The 19,554-nt window shown below is 37.9% G+C and overlaps 2 protein-coding genes across 4 annotated transcripts; one reads left to right on the forward strand and one right to left on the reverse strand.

The window, feature by feature from the left end:
• The first annotated feature begins 3 nt into the window (after positions 1-3).
• Positions 4-13,773, forward strand: LOC110382842 (threonine--tRNA ligase 1, cytoplasmic). 3 transcript variants are annotated; one of them, XM_064038119.1, is made up of 14 exons: positions 4-132; positions 722-969; positions 2,784-2,955; positions 3,367-3,444; positions 3,557-3,814; positions 7,147-7,293; positions 7,745-7,854; positions 8,598-8,753; positions 9,260-9,437; positions 9,753-9,875; positions 10,321-10,499; positions 11,013-11,187; positions 11,777-11,891; positions 12,325-13,773. In XM_064038119.1, the coding sequence occupies exons 1-14, from the start codon at positions 82-84 to the stop codon at positions 12,477-12,479; spliced, it is 2,145 nt and encodes a 714-aa protein (XP_063894189.1). In that variant the 5' UTR covers positions 4-81; the 3' UTR covers positions 12,480-13,773. The 3 variants fall into 3 exon arrangements, with proteins under 3 accessions (XP_063894189.1, XP_063894188.1, XP_063894190.1); XM_064038118.1 differs by having other exon boundaries at positions 49-259; XM_064038120.1 differs by having other exon boundaries at positions 49-183.
• On the reverse strand, positions 12,867-19,417 carry LOC110382847 (glutamate receptor 1). Its single transcript, XM_064038121.1, has 12 exons — positions 19,261-19,417; positions 19,023-19,168; positions 18,565-18,724; positions 17,997-18,189; positions 17,399-17,568; positions 16,797-17,026; positions 16,515-16,611; positions 16,030-16,208; positions 15,718-15,822; positions 15,038-15,204; positions 14,123-14,646; positions 12,867-13,947 (listed from the first exon to the last, which is right to left on the reverse strand). The coding sequence occupies exons 1-11, from the start codon at positions 19,415-19,417 to the stop codon at positions 14,445-14,447; spliced, it is 1,806 nt and encodes a 601-aa protein (XP_063894191.1). The 3' UTR covers positions 12,867-13,947; positions 14,123-14,444.
• Between the last annotated feature and the right edge of the window lie 137 nt (positions 19,418-19,554).

A 19,554-nucleotide genomic window follows, 5' to 3' on the forward strand; every position in this document is an offset into this window, starting at 1 on the left:
ACAGAGCGCATAACAAATATTTCACGCTTTTGCAGCTGACAACATTAGTCCGGCTGTCAAATTCGAAAGACACGTTCCGCAATGGGTGACACTGCTGCTGAAGATATCCAAAAACTAAACATTGACTCAAAGGCAGGGTTTTAAACATTATATTTAGTTTGAGAAAGTATATTTGTGCGTTATGTAAGTCATGATAAAGTTTATTGGCATCCGTGGAGGCTGTGTGGTCCGCTGCAAGGACTACGCATATGCCACATGGGTCTGTAGGACTTTCATCAGCATTACTAGCTGGAATGATATCATGCGGTTTCCTTTGCCTATATTTCCTTATTCTATATCCTAGTCTTTGATTTTTGTGACATTTTTGCTGTGATAGTTCCAAATTCAAGTTGCCGATTGCAATTATGTTTTTGTGAAGAAAATCCTTGTGTTCGTGTTGCGAAAGTATTCAATAGGTTATTTAAATGTATTCTAAGCCGATTGCTTCGTAGACAACTGTGTAATCAAAAAGATTTCACGTAATTGCTAAAGTCAATATTGATTTAGGTGTCCTTTTAATACTCGAAACTAATTATTACCTAATATTTTAAAGTTCCTACTGACAGTAGCCTAAGCAAAGTATTTTTTCTCAGTGAATAAGTTAATGACTCATCAAAATAGCCAAACTCTTTGCAAAAGGCATTAACAAGCAGGTAATTCAATAAAACCTATTTCTCAACAGTCAAAGGCTAAAGCCATGAAGGAAAAGAAGAAGAAAACGGAAGAAGGTTCCGGAGGGGTTGCTGAGCTGAACCCTTGGCCGGAATACATCCAGAAACGTATTACCTTGTGGGACAAGTTTAAAGCTCAGTATGATGAGCAGCTGGCTAGCAAGCCTGATATGAGCATAGTAGTGACCTTACCTGATGGGAAGACAGTTGAAGCTAAAGCCTGGAAAACTAGCCCTTATGATGTTGCTAAAGGAATTAGGTGAGTTTATTTTCTAAATAATCACTAAAGCTTCTGCAAATGATTTCCCGAATCCCGTGGGAACTCTTCTTGCATCCAAGTAAAAGTATATAAAACACTGAAAGAGTTTCCCATATTGCTCCGGTAGTGCTTGAGATTACCTAATTCGGTCAGTGGGTCGTCTTAGGGGCAAGCAATAAACGAATAAACTCTTCAGTTTAATATCAATAATTTTAACCAACTATCTCAAAATGTGGTCAGTTTTTTGGAAAAAAAATTGTTTCGTAATACTGATAAACTGGGTCATTTTGTTATGGATTTTCTTATCCACACACTCAAATAATGTTTTGCACTCCATAGTACTGTGATAAACTTTATCAATAAATGGACAATAGATAGTAAAACAAATCAAATAATGAAAGAGATTATCAAAGTATACATTGTAATAGATTTATTTATAAAGTCTTATTAATATAATGCTCATTGTGATTGATCACGGTTTATAAATGTTTATTTTATCACTTTCTCCTCACAAAATACTGTCAGTAGTTTGCATGTGAAGAAGTAACAAACATACACACAACTTGCGTTTATGAGTATGATGATTCAAACGTCTTATGATAAACTACAAAGCAATGAGTCATTTCCTTGATGCAATTTCCTTAAACTATTATGTTAGTATTAATAATGCTATATGATAATATGTATTGATCAAAATGTGACAAAGTAGATTTTCATGTATAAATGATAATTTTGATTGAAAGGTTAATAATATGATGACAGCATAATCTTATCTATGTACAAATAAATAATATAGCGATTCCATGGTACTCAAAAAAAAGTTTGGTAGCTATATAATATTAGATCTTTTTTCTATATGTACATTTATCTTACAAAAGTTTGCTTTTTTGTTGAAAAATTGAGTATTGACATTAATTTTATATTGCCAAACAATTAAGGGTTTTTTTCAATAACTGGATAATAAAAATAGATCTATTACACAATTTTCTTGCACTGAATAAGGTATCTATTAATACTTGTATCAAAAATATTTTTCTATCAATCCCAGCAGATATTTTTTTTACTTAGGTATTAGCTAATTATCGCTAGAACATGTATATAATAATAAATTACTTATTTACCTGCACACAAGCGAGTGGTGGAGTGAATAGTAAGTATTTTGCATAGGGGTGGACTGTTGAGATGGCTTTCACTGGTCTATGTCTAAACTAGCATGGTTAACGTCCATATATTTTGTGTGATATTCAAGTAACATGTTCACACAATATTTGCTAAGCTTCCTGTCATATAATCTTTATCGTATTTGTTGTTAAAAATGAGATAAATACTATATAAGAGTATGTACTAAATAGGCATGCTTGATACCAATATATACAATTGCTGCGTGCAGCATGCTGATATATGGAAATAATATCTATGCTTTACTGTCATTGGTGTCTATTAAAAACTGGATGTCCTTAATTTTACTATAATCTGATTCACAAATTCTAGCATGTGTAACTTGTGACATATAAACTATGCTAAATATAAAAATCTAGTTTTTCTGTTACTTCCTTATGAATTAAACTATGAAATATTCAAAAGCGCAATCATACTACATAGATTTTGTGCCTTCTTCATTTATTTACCTGCTTTTTGAAACATATACGAACAAAAACATTCAAATTCAGGTTTCTTATGTTAATACCATTATAACATGTCTTTTACTAAACTATAAGTCATAGACTAACAAAACACTCCCAGTAAAGCCAATCCAACCAGTTCCACCCTGCTACTCCACCTCCGGCCCTCATGCTGACTGTCCTCCCTCGCAGCCAGGGTCTGGCAGACTCCACCATCATTGCTCGGGTGAACAATGAGCTTTGGGACCTGGACCGGCCATTGGAGAGTGACTGCAAGTTGGAACTGCTCCGCTGGGATAACACTGATGCTCAGGCTGTGTTCTGGCACTCTTCTGCGCATATGCTGGGAGAGGCTATGGAGAGGGTAACTATTTCAATATTATTCTGTCCACGGTTGTAGCGTCCAGGGGAGCTATTCCTTTCATCTGTACAAATTAATCGATGTCTCAATCTTTAACAGTGCGGCCATTTTGGCTAGATGAAATTTCTAGTGTTTTGTAGATGCTTCAATTAAAGTACTAACATAGCTGTATACTATGTTCGACAGAATGCATTTAATGTCTCGTGTTCGTGTCGGAATCGAGCACGCGTCGGGCAGTGAAGTAGTTAATAGTCCCATTCATTGTGACGATTATCTTACCTTATGAGTTGAAAATTGTTGCTTAGGAATTGATTTTCTCATGTTTTACTAGCTACAATTTTTAATATGTGTGGCAATATTTTTTAACGATAATTATTAGTGATTCAATGTGTTAAAGCAATATTTTTTCTTCAGGTTTATGGAGGCTGCCTCTGCTACGGGCCTCCTATTGATGAAGGCTTTTATTACGACATGTATTATCCAGAAAAGGGGGTAAGGACACACTTTAAAATATTTCTCAAATTAAATTCAACCTATAGTTGTAAAGAAATTAAAAAAGATAAAACAAAAATAGAAGAAACTTCTAATATGTTTTTGTTCACAGATCTCATCAACGGATTTCCACGTACTAGAAGGTCTAGTAAAGAAAATAGCAAAAGAAAAGCAGCCTTTCGAACGTCTAGAGCTGACTAAAGAACAGTTACTGGAAATGTTTGACTACAACCCTTTCAAAGTGCGCATTTTGAACGAGAAAGTTAACACTCCTACTACCACGGTGTATAGATGTGGGCCCCTCATTGATTTGTGTAGGGGGCCTCATGTGAGGCATACGGGGAAGGTTAAGGCCTTGAAAGTTACTAAGGTATGTTAAAATTTGGTTTGGGAATAATATTTCCTTGTTGTTAACTATAGGAAATTGAGCATTGTTGGTTTTTAGATCATTATTTTGGCATACCTTTTTTAAGACTGGGTTGGTAATTATAGTTTTTGCACGGAAATACCCACAAAAAACAGAAGAGTTATTCTGCATTGACTAAGACAAACATTCGTCTTTTTTTGTGTCACCAATTACTGCATCACAAAAGTTCACGCGGTAATTCTACAAAACCTTATGCAATTTCAATCAAAATCCGGTAATTCCCTAAAAACTGCATATGTATATGTCGACGGCTCCTAAGTATACTGAGTCAACTATACTTTTAGTAACTTTACAGGAGGGCGATAAGAAGATCAAATGGTTATATTTAAATTGTTAATACAACCATGAAAAAAAAACTAATCGTAGTGAATTAAATATAATAAAGCCTCTCATCTGTACACAATAAATTTCATATTATTTTATTAATTTATGAGTTATTGTAGATATACTAGTATACGGCGATTATTTGTGTCTTAAAAATGGATCAAGTACCACTTATATTTTTATACGTCGCATTATTGAATCTACGTTATAAACAAAAATTACTTTACAAGTGTGGCGAAAAATATTTTTATTTACTTATTGGATTTTTAAATATTATATTGTCTGTCGTGAATTTATTTTTTGTTAAAATATAATAAGTTGACTCACTGTACATGGGCATAATTTCAAAAGTGAACCATACTTAAATTGAGTCAAGTGTGGTACAAAATAGTTAATTTATCAAAAACGCCTTTCATGTTTAATATTTTAATCAAAGAAAAATTCAAAACGGTATTGGCAACATAAGCACAACTTTAGGATATCTATAAAATTAAGAAAAAATTACAAAAATCAACAATAATCCTTAATCAATAATCCTTATCCTTAGTATTTATTGCTGAGAATAAAATCAGTCTCAAAAATTAACAATAAATTACTTAATAATTGATTATTTTATTATTCTTAATTATTTGTGTTTTTTCTTTGCCTAGATTGTTTTTTTTTTCCTAGATAATTATTAAGTACTTAGCTCATAAGTTATTTTTTTAAACTGATTTTATTCTCAGCAATAAATACTAAGAATAAGGATAATTATGTGCAGTCATGCATGTAAAGCGAGGGGAAATTGTGGAATCTGAGGGACAGTACAACTCTCAGATTTATATAAATACATGGGTATGGCGGAGGATTTAGGCATCAATGTGGCTGTCATGAAACAGTCATTACAGGAGCGTTTCTTTGGCCGCCTGAATAAGGTTCTAAAAAGTTCCTTATCGGGCGGCAACAAGCTTTGCGCCTTTAATGGTTGGTTCATGCCAGTCCTGATGTACTCCTTCGGAATACTCAAATGGACTCAAACTGAATTGGATGCACGATCGTCGGTGATGAGACTGTACATCCCACGGAAATGTGGAGGACGAGGCTTTTTAAATGCAAAGACTCCACAACCGTGAGGTGTGCAGTCTCAGAGAATATTTTCTCAAAAACGACGTGGGTATGCACCGTGATATGGTAGCAGTGGACAGAGAACTCACCCCACTATCGTTGGCAAAAGAGAACTGGCGCAAACCTGTCGTACTAACTAACTACCCATGATCGCAAGGAGGTATGGCAGAGCAAACAGCTACACGGACGCTTCTTCGGGGCTCTTCATGGCCCCGATGTAGACTTCAAAGCATCCGTATCTTGGCTACGCTTCGGTGACCTTTTTGGAGAAACTAAAGGGTTTGTATGTGCAATTATGGACGAAGTTATCCTGACGAATAACTACCGGAGATATATCATGAAAGACGGGACGGCTGACATATTTCGGGCATGTCACCATCCGGGTGAGTCTATCAGACATATTATATCTGGTTGTTCTCGTTTGGCTAACGGTGAATATTTGCACAGACATAACCAAGTGGCCAAGATCATCCACCAGTAGCTTGCCCTGCAATACAACCTTGTAGGTACCGTACTACAAGTATGCGCCCGACCTAGTTCTCGAAAAGGACCATATCACGTTGTACTGGGATCGATCTATCATCACTGACAGGACTGTTGTAGCCAATAAGCCTGATATAGTGGTGATAGATCGCTTAGCGCGCCGCGCGATGATAATCGATGTCGCCGCATGACGAGAACCTTGTGAAAGCTGAGAAAGAGAAACAAATAAAGTATCTCGACTTAGCGCATGAGGTTGTCGCCATGTGGAATGTCGACACGGCTGTTATCGTGCCGATTGTCGTTACGGCCAATGGTCTACTAGCCAAGAGCCTCGACCAACACCTCATGAGGCTCTCGTTAGGCGGCTGGATCAAGGGACTGATTCAGAAGGCAGTACTCCTTGATACGGCGCCTATTGTGAAGAGGTTTCTGTCTCTGGGACCCTAACCACCGGTACCTTGGACCCTGTGCCAAATATCGGTGGCAACCTATTTTTAAATGTTTTTTATTTTTTAATTAATATTTAAAAATGTAACTTATATGTTTAAAAATAAATAAATGAAGGATAGTTAGTATTAATAATTATGATTTTCTTTAAAAAAGATTAATGAACATTATCACAAGCTTCAGAAGTATTTTCTTTATTAACGTCATAATTAGGTATCATATTTTTCATTCACTAAATTAATGATTTTTCGAGACCTCTTGACCCCTTTCTATAAAATTATGAACCTAAATTTAAATAAGAATAACACAGAAAAGCAACTATTTCTTGATAACAAAAAGCACTTAATAACGTCCGCACACCCCGCTGTTTCGCCGTATACTGAGTCAGTTTGAACTTGCACCAAAGCGAGCGCATTCGCGTCCCGCGTATATTGGTAGCAAACACTTGACTCAGTTTACTAAGTGCAAAATAAATAAATTACTATACTTGATCGAGTATACGCTATTTTTTCTTAGTTATTTATAAAGATAGAATTTTTTTTATTTTACAGGTACATAGAAAATGATTTAATTATTGTTAATACACAAAAAAGTGCAATTCGCAAAATTTGTTAGTTGACTCAGTATACTTAGGAGCCGTCGATGTGTATGAGCGTCAATATGTAAAAGTCAGGTGTAAAACCCAATCTTAATACTTAAAAATGTTAAACGAGTAACTAATTATTTTACTAATGGTGAGTTGCACTATTCAAGTATAGCCAAACCATTTTCAGTTGTAACATCGTCGATTTCATCAATGGGCAGCAAATACACAGATGGTTATGGTTTGATTATCACTTTAGTTAAATGGTGCACCTCAATCTTAGTATATTTGGATATTGGTTAAAATTAGCATAATAATCCACTTATTTCTTCAGAACTCAGCTACCTACTGGGAGGGTAAGGCCGACGCTGAAAGCTTACAGCGTATCTACGGCGTCTCGTTCCCTGAGCCCAAACAGCTGAAGGAGTGGGAGCATATACAGGAGGAGGCCGCGAAGAGGGACCATAGGAAAATTGGCAGGGTGAGTTTAAATTAGTTCTGCTGGTGATATATTGATAAAAATCCTATGTGTAGTCTCAACAAAGTTGACAACAAAGTTGCATCAACTCGTTGCCGAGTTGCTGGCAACGCTGCGCTTTGCAAAAAACATCTTCTAGCTAGACATCTACCCTGACGCAACCTTCTCGTTGCTCATCAGCAATGTTGATCGACTGTTGCTATATGTATATGTGTGAGCAACCTGTATAACATATTTCATCAAAATTGGTCCATCCACTTCGGCATGAAGGAGTAGCAAAAGAGTTCAAAAGCTGCACATTGCAGTAACAACTGGCTCCAAAGGATCGTAATATCACAGAAACTTAATTTGAACCTTAATCATCATCATCTTTCTATCCTTATACTAATTATATTTGGACGTTAATGCTAGACACAATAACGGTAAAGACTAATATTAAATACGTTTGGTTTAGGAACAAGAGCTGTTCTTCTTCCACGAGCTGTCCCCCGGGTCGTGCTTCTTCCAGCCGCGCGGGGCACACATATACAATACTCTCGTTAACTTCATTAGAGAGCAGTACAGGTATGTTTACTTTTCAATATAACTTTATTATCTTTATGTATGTTGCTACTAGCGGTACCCCCCCCTCGGTTCCATTTGCGTTCAACTTACTTCGCGTACCTGGATAAAAAGTAGCCGTTATCTCTGGTTTGATGATATTTTCTCCCGTTTCCGGACTTTGGCCAGACCCTACCAAACGCAACATTTTTTTTGCTTACATGCAATCTTGAAATTAACATCATCATCCTCCGAGCCTTTTCCCAATCATGTTGGGGTCGGCTTTCAGTCTAACCGGATTCAGCTGAGTACCAGTGCTTTACAAGAAGCGACTGCCTATCTGACCTCCTCAACCCGGTTACCCGGGCGACCCGATACCCCTTGGTTAGACTGGTGTCAGACTTACTGGCTTCTGACTACCCGTAACGACTGCCATGGATGTTCACTGACAGCCGGGACCTACAGTTTAACGTGCCATCCGAAACACAGTCAATGGTGTCTAAGATATACTTAGAAAGTACATACAAACTTAGAAAAGTTGCATTGGTACTTGCCTGACCTGGGATCGAACCCAGAATCTGGAAATTAACATGCTATCTATGTATCATTTGTCCATATTTTTCACTCTTTAAAAGATAGAATAAGAAATCAATTTTCCAACAAGTACTGACAGTTTAATTAAATTTTGAATAATTAGAACAAAATATTTCAGTCCTTGTTTTTTGCATACTCTACAAAAAAAATCTCAACTTCTAAATATATTTCAGAATCCGCGGCTTCCAAGAGGTGGTGACGCCGAACATGTACAACTCGAAGCTGTGGCAGACGTCAGGCCACTGGGCGCACTACGCCGAGAACATGTTCTCCTTCGACGTCGAGAAGGAGACCTTCGCGCTCAAGCCCATGAACTGTCCCGGACATTGGTGAGTTATGCTGGGACTTTTAAACATTTTTCCCTTATCCATCACTATCGAAAAAGTAGGTATTGTTAGAAGTATGATGTCGAAAAATCTTTGGGATCCTAGAAATGTCACTGTCATTTATGAGGCCTCTTCTGGGTGCCTAGTTTCTTCCAAGAGGTAGTAACGCTAAAGGCTTCCCCCATAATAGGAGTCCGCGTTGCTAGGTTCGTATGAGCTCGGCGGCCGCCGCGATGCGAGACACTGCGTGACGTCGCTTGTTGCCGCCGTGTGAAGTGTGTGCCCTTTAGTGAAGTCAGTCACAACGGGCGGTGGGGATAGCGGGCGAATGGGTAAGAACGCGCCTCGTGCAGTGTTCACACACGCCTTAGGGCAGCTGCATGTGACGCGGCGCTACTCACGCGCCGGAGGATTGCGCACGTCTAATAGTTGAATGATGCCAATAATTTGGCATTTTTTTTTCATCATTTTATTTTGTGCATACTATAAAGATTGAATTTTGTTTTCAGTCTGCTATTCGACAACCGCACCCGTTCCTGGCGCGAGCTGCCCCTCCGGCTGGCGGACTTCGGCGTGCTGCACCGCAACGAGCTGAGCGGCGCGCTCACCGGCCTGACCCGAGTGCGGCGCTTCCAGCAGGACGACGCGCATATCTTCTGCACGCCGCAGCATATCGAGCAGGAGATGGTATGTTGTTGTGGCTGCATCACCCTGCCATTATCATGTGTCTAGACATTTCCCAAATATGTTGGGGTCGGGTTCCAGTCTCATCGGATGTAGCTGAGCTGCTCAATCCAGTTACCGGGCAACTCAATACCACTTGGTAAGACTGGTTGTCAAACTCTAGATTCTGACTACCCGTAACGACTGCTAAAGATGTTCAAATGACAACAATACCTTTCTAGCAATATTTTGTAAATCTTTAACATTCGTCTTACCAAATCATAACAACTATGTTACGTTTATTTTAGATCAAGAATAAAAAAAAACAATTTTTCACAGATTGCCTGTCTAGAGTTCCTCGATCATGTGTACACAACGTTCGGCTTCACTTTCCAATTGAAGCTATCCACGAGGCCTGAGAAGTACCTGGGAGATCTCGCTACATGGGACCAGGCTGAAAAGGTGTGTATATTTAGCAGTTTACTTCCGATTATGTAGGTAGAACATTGTATTAGAAGTATACTTTCCACTAGACCTGAGTCAATAGTAGGTGTGGCTTTATTGCTCACTATTTTAACCAACAAACTGTTAAAAATAAATAAATATTCTATGTCTCTAGGCTAGGGAAAAATAAATAACAAACTTCTCATTGTATATATGTAAAATTAAATTATTTGAACTTTAGATGAAATTAAACATACTTGTTACTGAATTATTCTAGTGTATTTGCGTCAAATTTTTGATAATAGTGTCCATTTCGGAGCTTATTATTTCTAAATTAATATTTACTTTGTTTTTAACCGGGTTTCTCCATTGCCCATAGCAGTTTCAAAATTGCTTTACGCAATAACACTGTCTGATTTTATGTGAAAATCAAAATGTTATCAATATTTATTAATTTTTCTAGGCTCTAGCAGACTCACTGAACAAATTCGGTCGGCCCTGGCAATTGAACCCGGGCGACGGTGCATTCTACGGCCCCAAGATAGACATCACCATACAGGACGCCTTGAGACGATCACATCAATGTGCTACCATACAACTAGACTTCCAACTGCCCGAGAGATTCAACCTCACTTATGTTAGGTAATATCTGTTAAAAATATTTTGAAAGATTGGTGGATTTCAATAAGATCTGTTTGTTTTCTAGACATCGGAATTTGATGTTGCTTATAAGGAGTTAATGTCAAAATTGTATCCAAAGATACAATCAAAGTTATTGAAATCAACAGTATATAGATTTCAGCTTTCTATATAACTGGATACAGCTGAGCGCTAGAATTTTACACGATGACTGCTTAAAATATTCATACAACAGCCACCCATCAAACGTCTTGCAAAACACAGAGGAACTCGTCACTACAAGATGGTTGCCTATCAGAAATAGATTAAAAAGAGCTCCTAAAATAGCTACATTGTTCTAATTTTCAGTATTGGTTATCTGTTAAACGTTCAACTGTCTACCACAGTTAATGAGATGCAGCCTGGCGAAAGACGAATAGACACTGAAGTCCTAGTAATAAAGGTCCCATTTTACCCTTTGGGTATAGAACCCTTAAAAAAACAATATTTACACCATCATTTTCTTCTAATTTCCAGTGAAAGTGGCGACAAGAAACGTCCAGTGATCATTCACCGCGCTATCCTAGGCTCAGTGGAGCGTATGATCGCTATTCTGAGCGAGTCGTACGCGGGCAAGTGGCCCTTCTGGCTCAGTCCCCGGCAAGTGTGTGTCGTGCCTGTCGGACCTTCGTTTGATGACTATGCTGTGCATGTGAGTATATGAGAGAATAGATGTTTTTTTAGATGAAGTCAAAAATAAATCACTTTAGGCCAAAGATAAGATATAAAAAGTCATTTATTTAATATACGCTGGAAATAGGCATTTTTTATAGGTCAATATTTATTTATGTACTAGCTTCTGCCAGCGGTTTCACCCGCATCCCGTGGGAACTACTTCCCGTACCGGGATAAAAAGTAGCCTATAGCCTTCCTCGATAAATGGACTATCTAACACTGAAAGAAATTTTCAAATCGGACCAGTAGTTCCTGAGATTAGCGCGTTCAAACAAACGAACGAACTCTTCAGCTTTATAATATAAGTATAGATACATCAATTATGTATTTTACCATTTTCTATGTATTTTTCCTGAGAAGATTTATTAAAATTTAACATTGCTTAAAACAGGAAAAATAGTAAGCACGAAGAAATTAAGAACAGAATTATAATTGATGGGATTTTTTTATTTTTCAATGTGCTTGCGCAAAAACAATTGACGATTATTTTCATTTGCATGTTTAAAATACCATATCGAATTTACATAAATTACCTTTACTTAACATTTCCCTTTGAACTATGTCAGGTGAACCAGCAGCTGTTCGCAGCAGGCTTCATGTCGGAGGTGGACACGGACGCGGGCGACACGCTCAACAAGAAAGTTAGGAATGCACAGCTCGCGCAGTTCAACTATATCTTAGGTGAGAATTGATATGCTAAAATTTTGTAAAGGAAATTGTAAAAAATAATAGTTTGTGTTGTGTTGCAAGTGAGCAAAGTTGTTGTTTGCTGCGAGTGTAGATTATGAACCCCGATCTATCGATTTTATTTGAATCATGAGCGTATCAAGTAATTCTAGAGTAGAACCCTGATCAAAAAACATGCACTCGTGTGAGTGTGACGCACATAACTTTGCACTTCAGCAGCACAGAGCAGAACAGAATGTTTCTCCCTTGCAATGTCTTTTGTTTTTCTTTGGGGTCGAATTTCAAAATGTTGACCACGTCAGAGGCTGTCAGGCGGATTTAAGAAAACTCTGACACCAGGGCTTGTCATGTGATTAAACCTGCAGTTCACTATAATAAGAAGAAAATACCTTAAAAAAAAAAACCAACTAAAATATTTTTTTCCCAGTTGTCGGCGACCGCGAGAAGACTTCAGGCACGGTTAACGTTCGCACCCGCGACAACAAAGTGCACGGCGAGATGTCCATACAGGGACTCATAGACCATCTCAACACGCTCGTCAAGAACAAGACCTTGGCTGAAGACAGTGAACTGATGAAGTAGAGGAAAAATTGGGGTTTTGAATCGTTCGTGAAGGTGGGAATTACTGTTTAGTGTGAAAGTTTAGTATTGATTGAAGGTATAAAGATCGGGAATAATTGGTTGAAATTCGGCATTCTTATGATAGAAAGTTACAAAATAAATCTTCCCAAACCACCTTTCAGAGAATGCCATTGTTATGAAATAATAGTATTCATACAGAATAACACTCAATGTTTATATGTTTTTGTGTGTTGGACTAGCAGGTAAATTATAAAAATATCGTAAAAATTAATATATAAAAGCATTTATTTATTTATTTAACGAAAATAATTATATTTCTATAAAAGATCTGCTGCTAAAAAGTCTAATGAAATAAGAAATTCATGCTTCAGAGTATATTTAAATTTCATCACGAACGATTCAAAAACCAACCTTAAGTTTAGAACAAAAAGGGTTAGATTGAAATAAAAGTATTGTTCCAACTTTGTGCAAACTGTCGGAAGTTTTCAATTATTTATTTAGAACTCTAGATACTTACGGATCTAGTTAAAACTAGTTTAAATAGTATGTAAGTCACCGAATTTCAGTTTTATTGGCATTTGACTCCCACTGCTGGGCAAAGAATTCCATGAACCTCGCATTTTATATGACTAGGTTATTTTCGATTTTTTTTAGTAAGTAAAAAAAATAGTGATGATTTTGTGTTTTTAGCAATAAAATTGATATTAAATTTTTTGTGGTATGAGTACTTTACCCAGCGTTGGGCTAGATTAGGTAAGGTATGGTTTAATACTGAAGAAGTTAATTTCTAGCTTTCTTAAGCGGTCCAGCGGTCCAGTTATAGCAAATTTTGCTGTATTTCCAGTGAGAAGAAAATCTTTACCTTTCCGTCTTTCGTAGTAATTTATTTTGAGTAGTAAAGTTAAGCTTGTCAACTTCTAAAGTTTATAATTATGTTAAGGCATACCGAAACTAGTTACTAAAGTATAGGTACTAAAATGACGTTAACTTTTACTTATTTGTGCTTTTTGTAAGCTGAAATATTTTCACGAAATTAAAAGCAATGTAATATTGATATTTTACCTCTTTGTTTGTATCCTCTTTGATTAAATTTGAAAAAGGCCTAAACGTGTATCTAAGATAAGTCAATGAAAAAATATCAGCAAGTTTTCAAGAATATTTTAATTTATGTGCATTTTTCAACATATTAGTATTTCGGTGTGCTACTTGCTTTATGTACGGTTTTGGTTTATGAATGATGAGCATTTAAAATGTTTTGAACCTAGCTAGTACAATTAAATTAACCTTTAACGGCTGTATTTGTTTTATTTCAACCTCATCCTTTTAATTTTATTGAAATACAATATACTATCACAGATGACTAAATAGAAACTACGTAATACTACTGCGAATAAAGAAGCTGATATAGTATTTTTATGGTGATGGTGGCTCCGTTGACTCAACCTTGTATTTTTTTCTGTGCTCGCTCCTGTAAAATAATAATTCATTACTGTTATATATTTTTTGCAAAGTTAAAATACCAACATAATTTAAAAAGGTAGGTACTTGATACATACCTAATTTGCAAATAAATAACATTTTCCTAGGCTAAAAGCACCCCTACTCCCACGGCCTAAGCCCCAATCATCCCGACTCCAACGCACAGTTTAAACACAAGGATCTCTGCAGCAGCGATGGTGACGGACAGACAGACGCCGTACAGCATGAGGATCAGCACAGGCTTCATGTCCATCAGCCCCACGCTGCTGAACGAGGACATCTTGCTGGTGCAGTGCGGCTTCGGCACTTGGAGACGCTTGGACACTCACAGTTTAAACACAAGGATCTCGGCAGCAGCGATGGTGACGGACAGACAGACGCCGTACAGCATGAGAATGAGCACAGGCTTCATGTCCATCAGGCCCACGCTGCTGAACGAGGACATCTTGCTGGTGCAGTGGGGTGCACTTGAAGTCGTTTGGACACTCACAGTTTAAACACAAGGATCTCGGCAGCAGCGATGGTGACGGACAGACAGACGCCGTACAGCATGAGGATCAGCACAGGCTTCATGTCCATCAGCCCCACGCTGCTGAACGAGGACATCTTGCTGGTGCAGTGCGGCTTCGGTACTTGGAGACGTTTTGATAGGGCTGACTGGATGCCGGACTCGCGGATCTGCTTGAAACTGGGAAAACTTTATGATTAGATATTTCATTATATGTCAAGTCATCTGGGGTCATCTTTATCTCACGTAGAAAATGATGAATCGTGAAAATTAATTTGACGGACCCAATTTAAAAAACGAGAAGATTTACATGAGTAACTGATAAGTCTTTAAAAGGAACTTCGTGCTAAAGAGAAGCGAATCCGGAAACAGAAAAATAAAAATTCTGTGGCATAGCACTTTTAGAACCCTTTATTTTTAGGCGTGGGGTCCATAGCAATAACATTCTTGCTATATGGATGATGGTTGAAAGGGCCTCTTTTTTGCCATGTGCCGGATCAACCATCAATGTATTGCATAATATTCAAAGTAAGCACGAAAGCTTAAATTACAACAAAACGTAGTCACTCACACGACCCTCAAAAGCTCTAAATAAGGCGACTCCTTCCTCACGGGCACGAAGGTATCGTAGCTGTTGAGGAAGTCCACCTCCATGAGATCACACTTCTCCGTCTCCAGGAACGTCTGCTCGATCCTCATGTATACTGGTTCCACGATCGAGTGGAACGCGAACAGACCCTGAGGTGATGAGAGGAGATTAGGGCATAGTGTTTGAACAAAAATTTTAACGAATAATAAATAAACGTGACTGAATAATGAATACCGTATAAGACTGGATCGAGAAAATCGAAATTTTAATTTTTTTTTCTCTATGTTTTAACGAAGTTTATTAACATAGGATTCAGAATGGATATGAGCGTGATCTAATCGACATGAATATGCCCTAGTAATAGAGTAAATTTTATTTCTTCTTTTCGTAAAGTTTAAGAAGACATTGAAATGTAATCTTTAAATTATTTTACTATAGTTTCAATTCAAATCTATCCCCATGTTTTAAGATTTTTCGATATCTACTAATCTAATCTCAGGAACTACTGGTCCGATTTTAACAATTCTTTTGGTGTTAGATAGCCCATTTATCGAGGAAAACTATTGGCTACTTTTTATCCGGGTTCGTGCAGAGGTTCCCACGGGATGCGGGTGAAACCGCTGGCAGAAGCTAGTCTTATATATTTCGATAACTTTACCTACCTGTCTAATTCTCTCGACTCCTTCATTGAGATCGTAGAAATGTTTCTTTCCTTTCTCCGGGTCGATTCGCTTGTAAACTATCTCACGCACCGGGTCTTTGTGAAGCTGAAATATTTATAAACTTTCACAAAATTTTTAAATGCTTTATTTATTAGTATGAAAAAAAATTGGTAGGTACCAAAGTATTTGGTATTTGCGTATAAGAAAGCTGTGCACTACTTTTGATGTATTTGTGTTACATAAAATTATTTCTTCGATAACATACCGCCCTGCATTTACATATGTACATTTATCTATTGAGAGATTGCTTACTTTGAAAACGAAATGATTATAATCCACATCGTTGGCAGCGAGGGTGATCTTAGCGTTGGCGAGCTGCGGCAGGCTGCGGATGGAGTCGGAGGGCGCCTGCAGCAGCACCACGATGTTGGCGGAGTACGCGGCGTACAGCGCCATCAGCGCCGTGAACAGCACGAATACCATCATACGACCTGCACATACAGTGACGTCACAGCACACACACATACACAAACTAGTCACAGCGGCGTACAGCGCCATCAGCGCCGTGAACAGCACAAACACCATCATAGAACCTAAACATATGTTATAGCAGACACACTCCCACAGTCACACTATCATTATACCTACTTATTACGACGTTCAGCAACAGATGAAAACGCGGAACCAACTTCAGTCGCTTATAAGGCATTGCCATCAATTCCTATGCAATTCAAACTGTGAGTTGAAAACAACATAAGCTTTATTTCAAGCACTTACCCTCAAACCACTGAACTAACCTGATAGTCTTCTAGGTTCCATCACACAACCCTGCTGACCTATAGCGCTGAACGTAAGCAGCATCGCATCACCGATGCTGTCTAGTTGTGTCGGACCCTGGAAAAATCGGGGTACCTAAGTGGCGAAGAGCAAGCTAGGATAAAGTTCACCTTTATTAAGTAAGAACTTTACTTATTTTTAGGCCCTGCGGTACCTAAGGCATAATCAGGCACAGCCTACGAGCATACTCAAAAATATTATAGTAGCTAAAAGTGGCAGAAATACTTAAAACAATATTTTACCTTGCCTTCTTTAGCTTCCCATTTAGCAGCCAAATACACAGTGGCCGTACTCAACACAGCACACACAGACATGGCGATCCAGACGTTCTTAGAGAAGGGCATGGAGAATATATTCGCGACATACGGCAGAGGTGGCTGACGGAATACAAAGCGAACTCTGAAGGGAGCGAGACGATCGGTGTACGCAACCACGTCTAAACGCTCTATGTCTGATACCACGCAGTTTGTACCTAGAAGTGGAAATGGGGTTTACTCTTAAGTGGAGCTGGATAAATGAGTTCTAAAATATGTGGACTACCCACTTTCTTTGAAAAACTGGTGAATTTAGGTGTTTTGCAAAATAAACAAATCATACTTCGTGCGGAAACACTCGGATCGTACGGGCGTTACATTAGTGACAACTACCAGTACAAAAGATGCCGCCTGAAACCGAGAATTTTTGACCGCAAAATGACACGTTTTGCTAAGCACAGCAGTTCCTATTTGTTACCAGAGCAGCTTTATTTCAAGGGCTAAGTAGTTGACAGATTCACAGATTTGTATGATATAGGTACAATGATACCTCAGTTGGTAGGTACGTTAAGCTATAAGAAATGTCTTACCCAATTCAGCTCTCCCAGAATGGATATCATCTATCATGCCAGACCACTTGCCGTTAACCTTGTATCCCCATCGGTAGCTGAAAACGTACCCTGGCGTGGCGTTCAACATTTGGAACGCTAGTTTCACGTTCATCCAGCAGATCTTTGATATCGAGTCATATTGTGGCTCCCTGGTGGAGATAACCGTTATGATGATCTAGGGCTTAGGCACCAAATCTAATCATGGCACATTTTTTAGAAGAAAAAAATATGCGATGTAGGTGCCTACTCAAATACATTACTATTTTTGGTTCTTGTTTAGGGGGAGTACGTTGGAGAGTACATAAGTAAATACATGAGGAAGTGTATAGGGGTAGTACATGAGGGAGTTATTAGTGAAGTAGGTACATTAAGGGTTTATAACGGTAGGACATACATAAATAAGGTTGTTACCAGTGTAGAGAGTTGGAGTAAGAAAGAATTTATAAGGGAGAGTAGATTGACTTAGAGGTCACATTACATATTAATTACACCGTGCCCACTACGATACACCCGACACACATCGGCGGAAGCGTTTAAGAGAATTTCATCAAATCCAAATTTAAAATCTTGAACTCACATGCCATCCTCTCTCGGCAGATGATACACGGTGGTGTTACTATCCTGGATGACGTTGGACATGGTGATGGTATGGCCCATGACGTCACGGCGTCTCCGGAACAGCTCCCGGTGAGGCCTCACGTCGTAGAGAGTGCCGTTGTAGAAGCCTCGTAGAGTTGAGATCATGGTGCCGTTGGGAGATGGTTTGTGGACTTTTAAGATGGGGTAAATAAATGAAATATAGGCTCAAGTATTCCATTTACAAAGTAACGGTAAAAACAAAATCTAAAACTACTTTCCTCTATTAAAAAATGTAGGTACTCAAAAAGGTACAATCTGTCGCCCAAACACAGAGGAACTATTCAACGACAGAAAAGACTAGGCTAGCATTGATGTATGTTTAAGGCTATGGCAACAATGATTATAGTCATCAACATCATTTTATATCACTCTTACAAATGAGCATAAGTAAAGCAGTTCTTTGATGCAGACGATGATATAACTGCATGCCAATATTTTAAGTACCTAATTTCAGCGTGATTTATGTTACAACAAAGTCAACTTTTAATATTACTAGTATTACTTACGTTCAACTAGTTTCAAAACACCACCACTTCCCGCAGCCAATACTAAGTCGCTATCTGCTAATACCGGGCTATTCCATAGAGCAGCAATGTTAGCGTTCTTGGACCAAGCTGTGATCACCAGCCAACGGTATGGAGAACGAAAGAGGTTTCTTGCTGTTGCCTTTAAAATAAGAACGAGTGAACTACCAATAGTAGTTTAGAAAATATGTATTTTTTATCATGTAGAATACCTATTATCAACAATACCATAAACGTTAGGAATAAGTATTTTAACATGTGTGTCCACTAGACTTGTAAATGTTTAAATGATAGGATTCATAAATGTTTGTTATCTCACTTTCTTCTCAGGCACAAGTGGCACTACACCACTATAAATAGACCCTTCATCTTTACTAAAAGTATATTTTTTATAAACATTAATTATCTAAAAACTTAAGAAGACAAAGTATAATATTTACCAATGCAATAATTTCTTCAGCTCCTGGACAATCCAGATCAAGCAGGTACAGTAAATCATGGTAATAATATCGTGAATCCACACCCATTGATGTCGATGACCTGCTGCCGATTTTAGATAGTTCATTTGCTAAACTAACCACTATCTCTGGGAAAAAGGACAATTATAATAGGTATTGGTAGCTTTCCTTTAAAAGAAAAAGTATATGAAAAATTAAACACAATTAAAATACTACTTACTTTTATCCCAGCAAAGATTATTCATAATCAAAATAGTAGGTTTCTCTTCATTTTCAACGTAACTTTTTATGAAATGGACCAAAGTGCGGTCCCTGGCGAACGCCTTTCTTTCTAACAGTATTAAAACTAAAACAAAAGCTGGTAATATTATTCGCATGTTGGGTACCGTCAATTTATGTCAATTTTCAGCCAAATAATGATACTAGACCGCCGTGAAATATGTCATATCAGTTTTGTGGGAAAACTAATGATGTCAACATTGTCAAAGGCTGTCCTCAAGTCCGTGCATACTTA

The sequence above is a fragment of the Helicoverpa armigera genome, chromosome 15 (assembly GCF_030705265.1).
Source record: "Helicoverpa armigera isolate CAAS_96S chromosome 15, ASM3070526v1, whole genome shotgun sequence".
In the NCBI taxonomy this organism is placed as follows: Eukaryota; Metazoa; Arthropoda; class Insecta; order Lepidoptera; family Noctuidae; genus Helicoverpa; species Helicoverpa armigera.

Coding starts and splice junctions, on each gene's coding strand:
- LOC110382842 (XM_064038118.1), top strand. CDS start 191: ATGATAAAGTTTATTGGCATCCGTGGAGGCTGTGTGGTCCGCTGCAAG. Junction 9,876..10,320: donor CATGGGACCAGGCTGAAAAG/GTGTGTATATTT, acceptor TAATTTTTCTAG/GCTCTAGCAGACTCACTGAA. Junction 11,892..12,324: donor GCAGTTCAACTATATCTTAG/GTGAGAATTGAT, acceptor TTTTTTTCCCAG/TTGTCGGCGACCGCGAGAAG.
- LOC110382847 (XM_064038121.1), bottom strand. CDS start 19,417: ATGCGAATAATATTACCAGCTTTTGTTTTAGTTTTAATACTGTTAGAA. Junction 15,205..15,717: donor GAGTCGAGAGAATTAGACAG/GTAGGTAAAGTT, acceptor TCATCACCTCAG/GGTCTGTTCGCGTTCCACTC. Junction 14,647..15,037: donor TTAGAGCTTTTGAGGGTCGT/GTGAGTGACTAC, acceptor AAGTTTTCCCAG/TTTCAAGCAGATCCGCGAGT.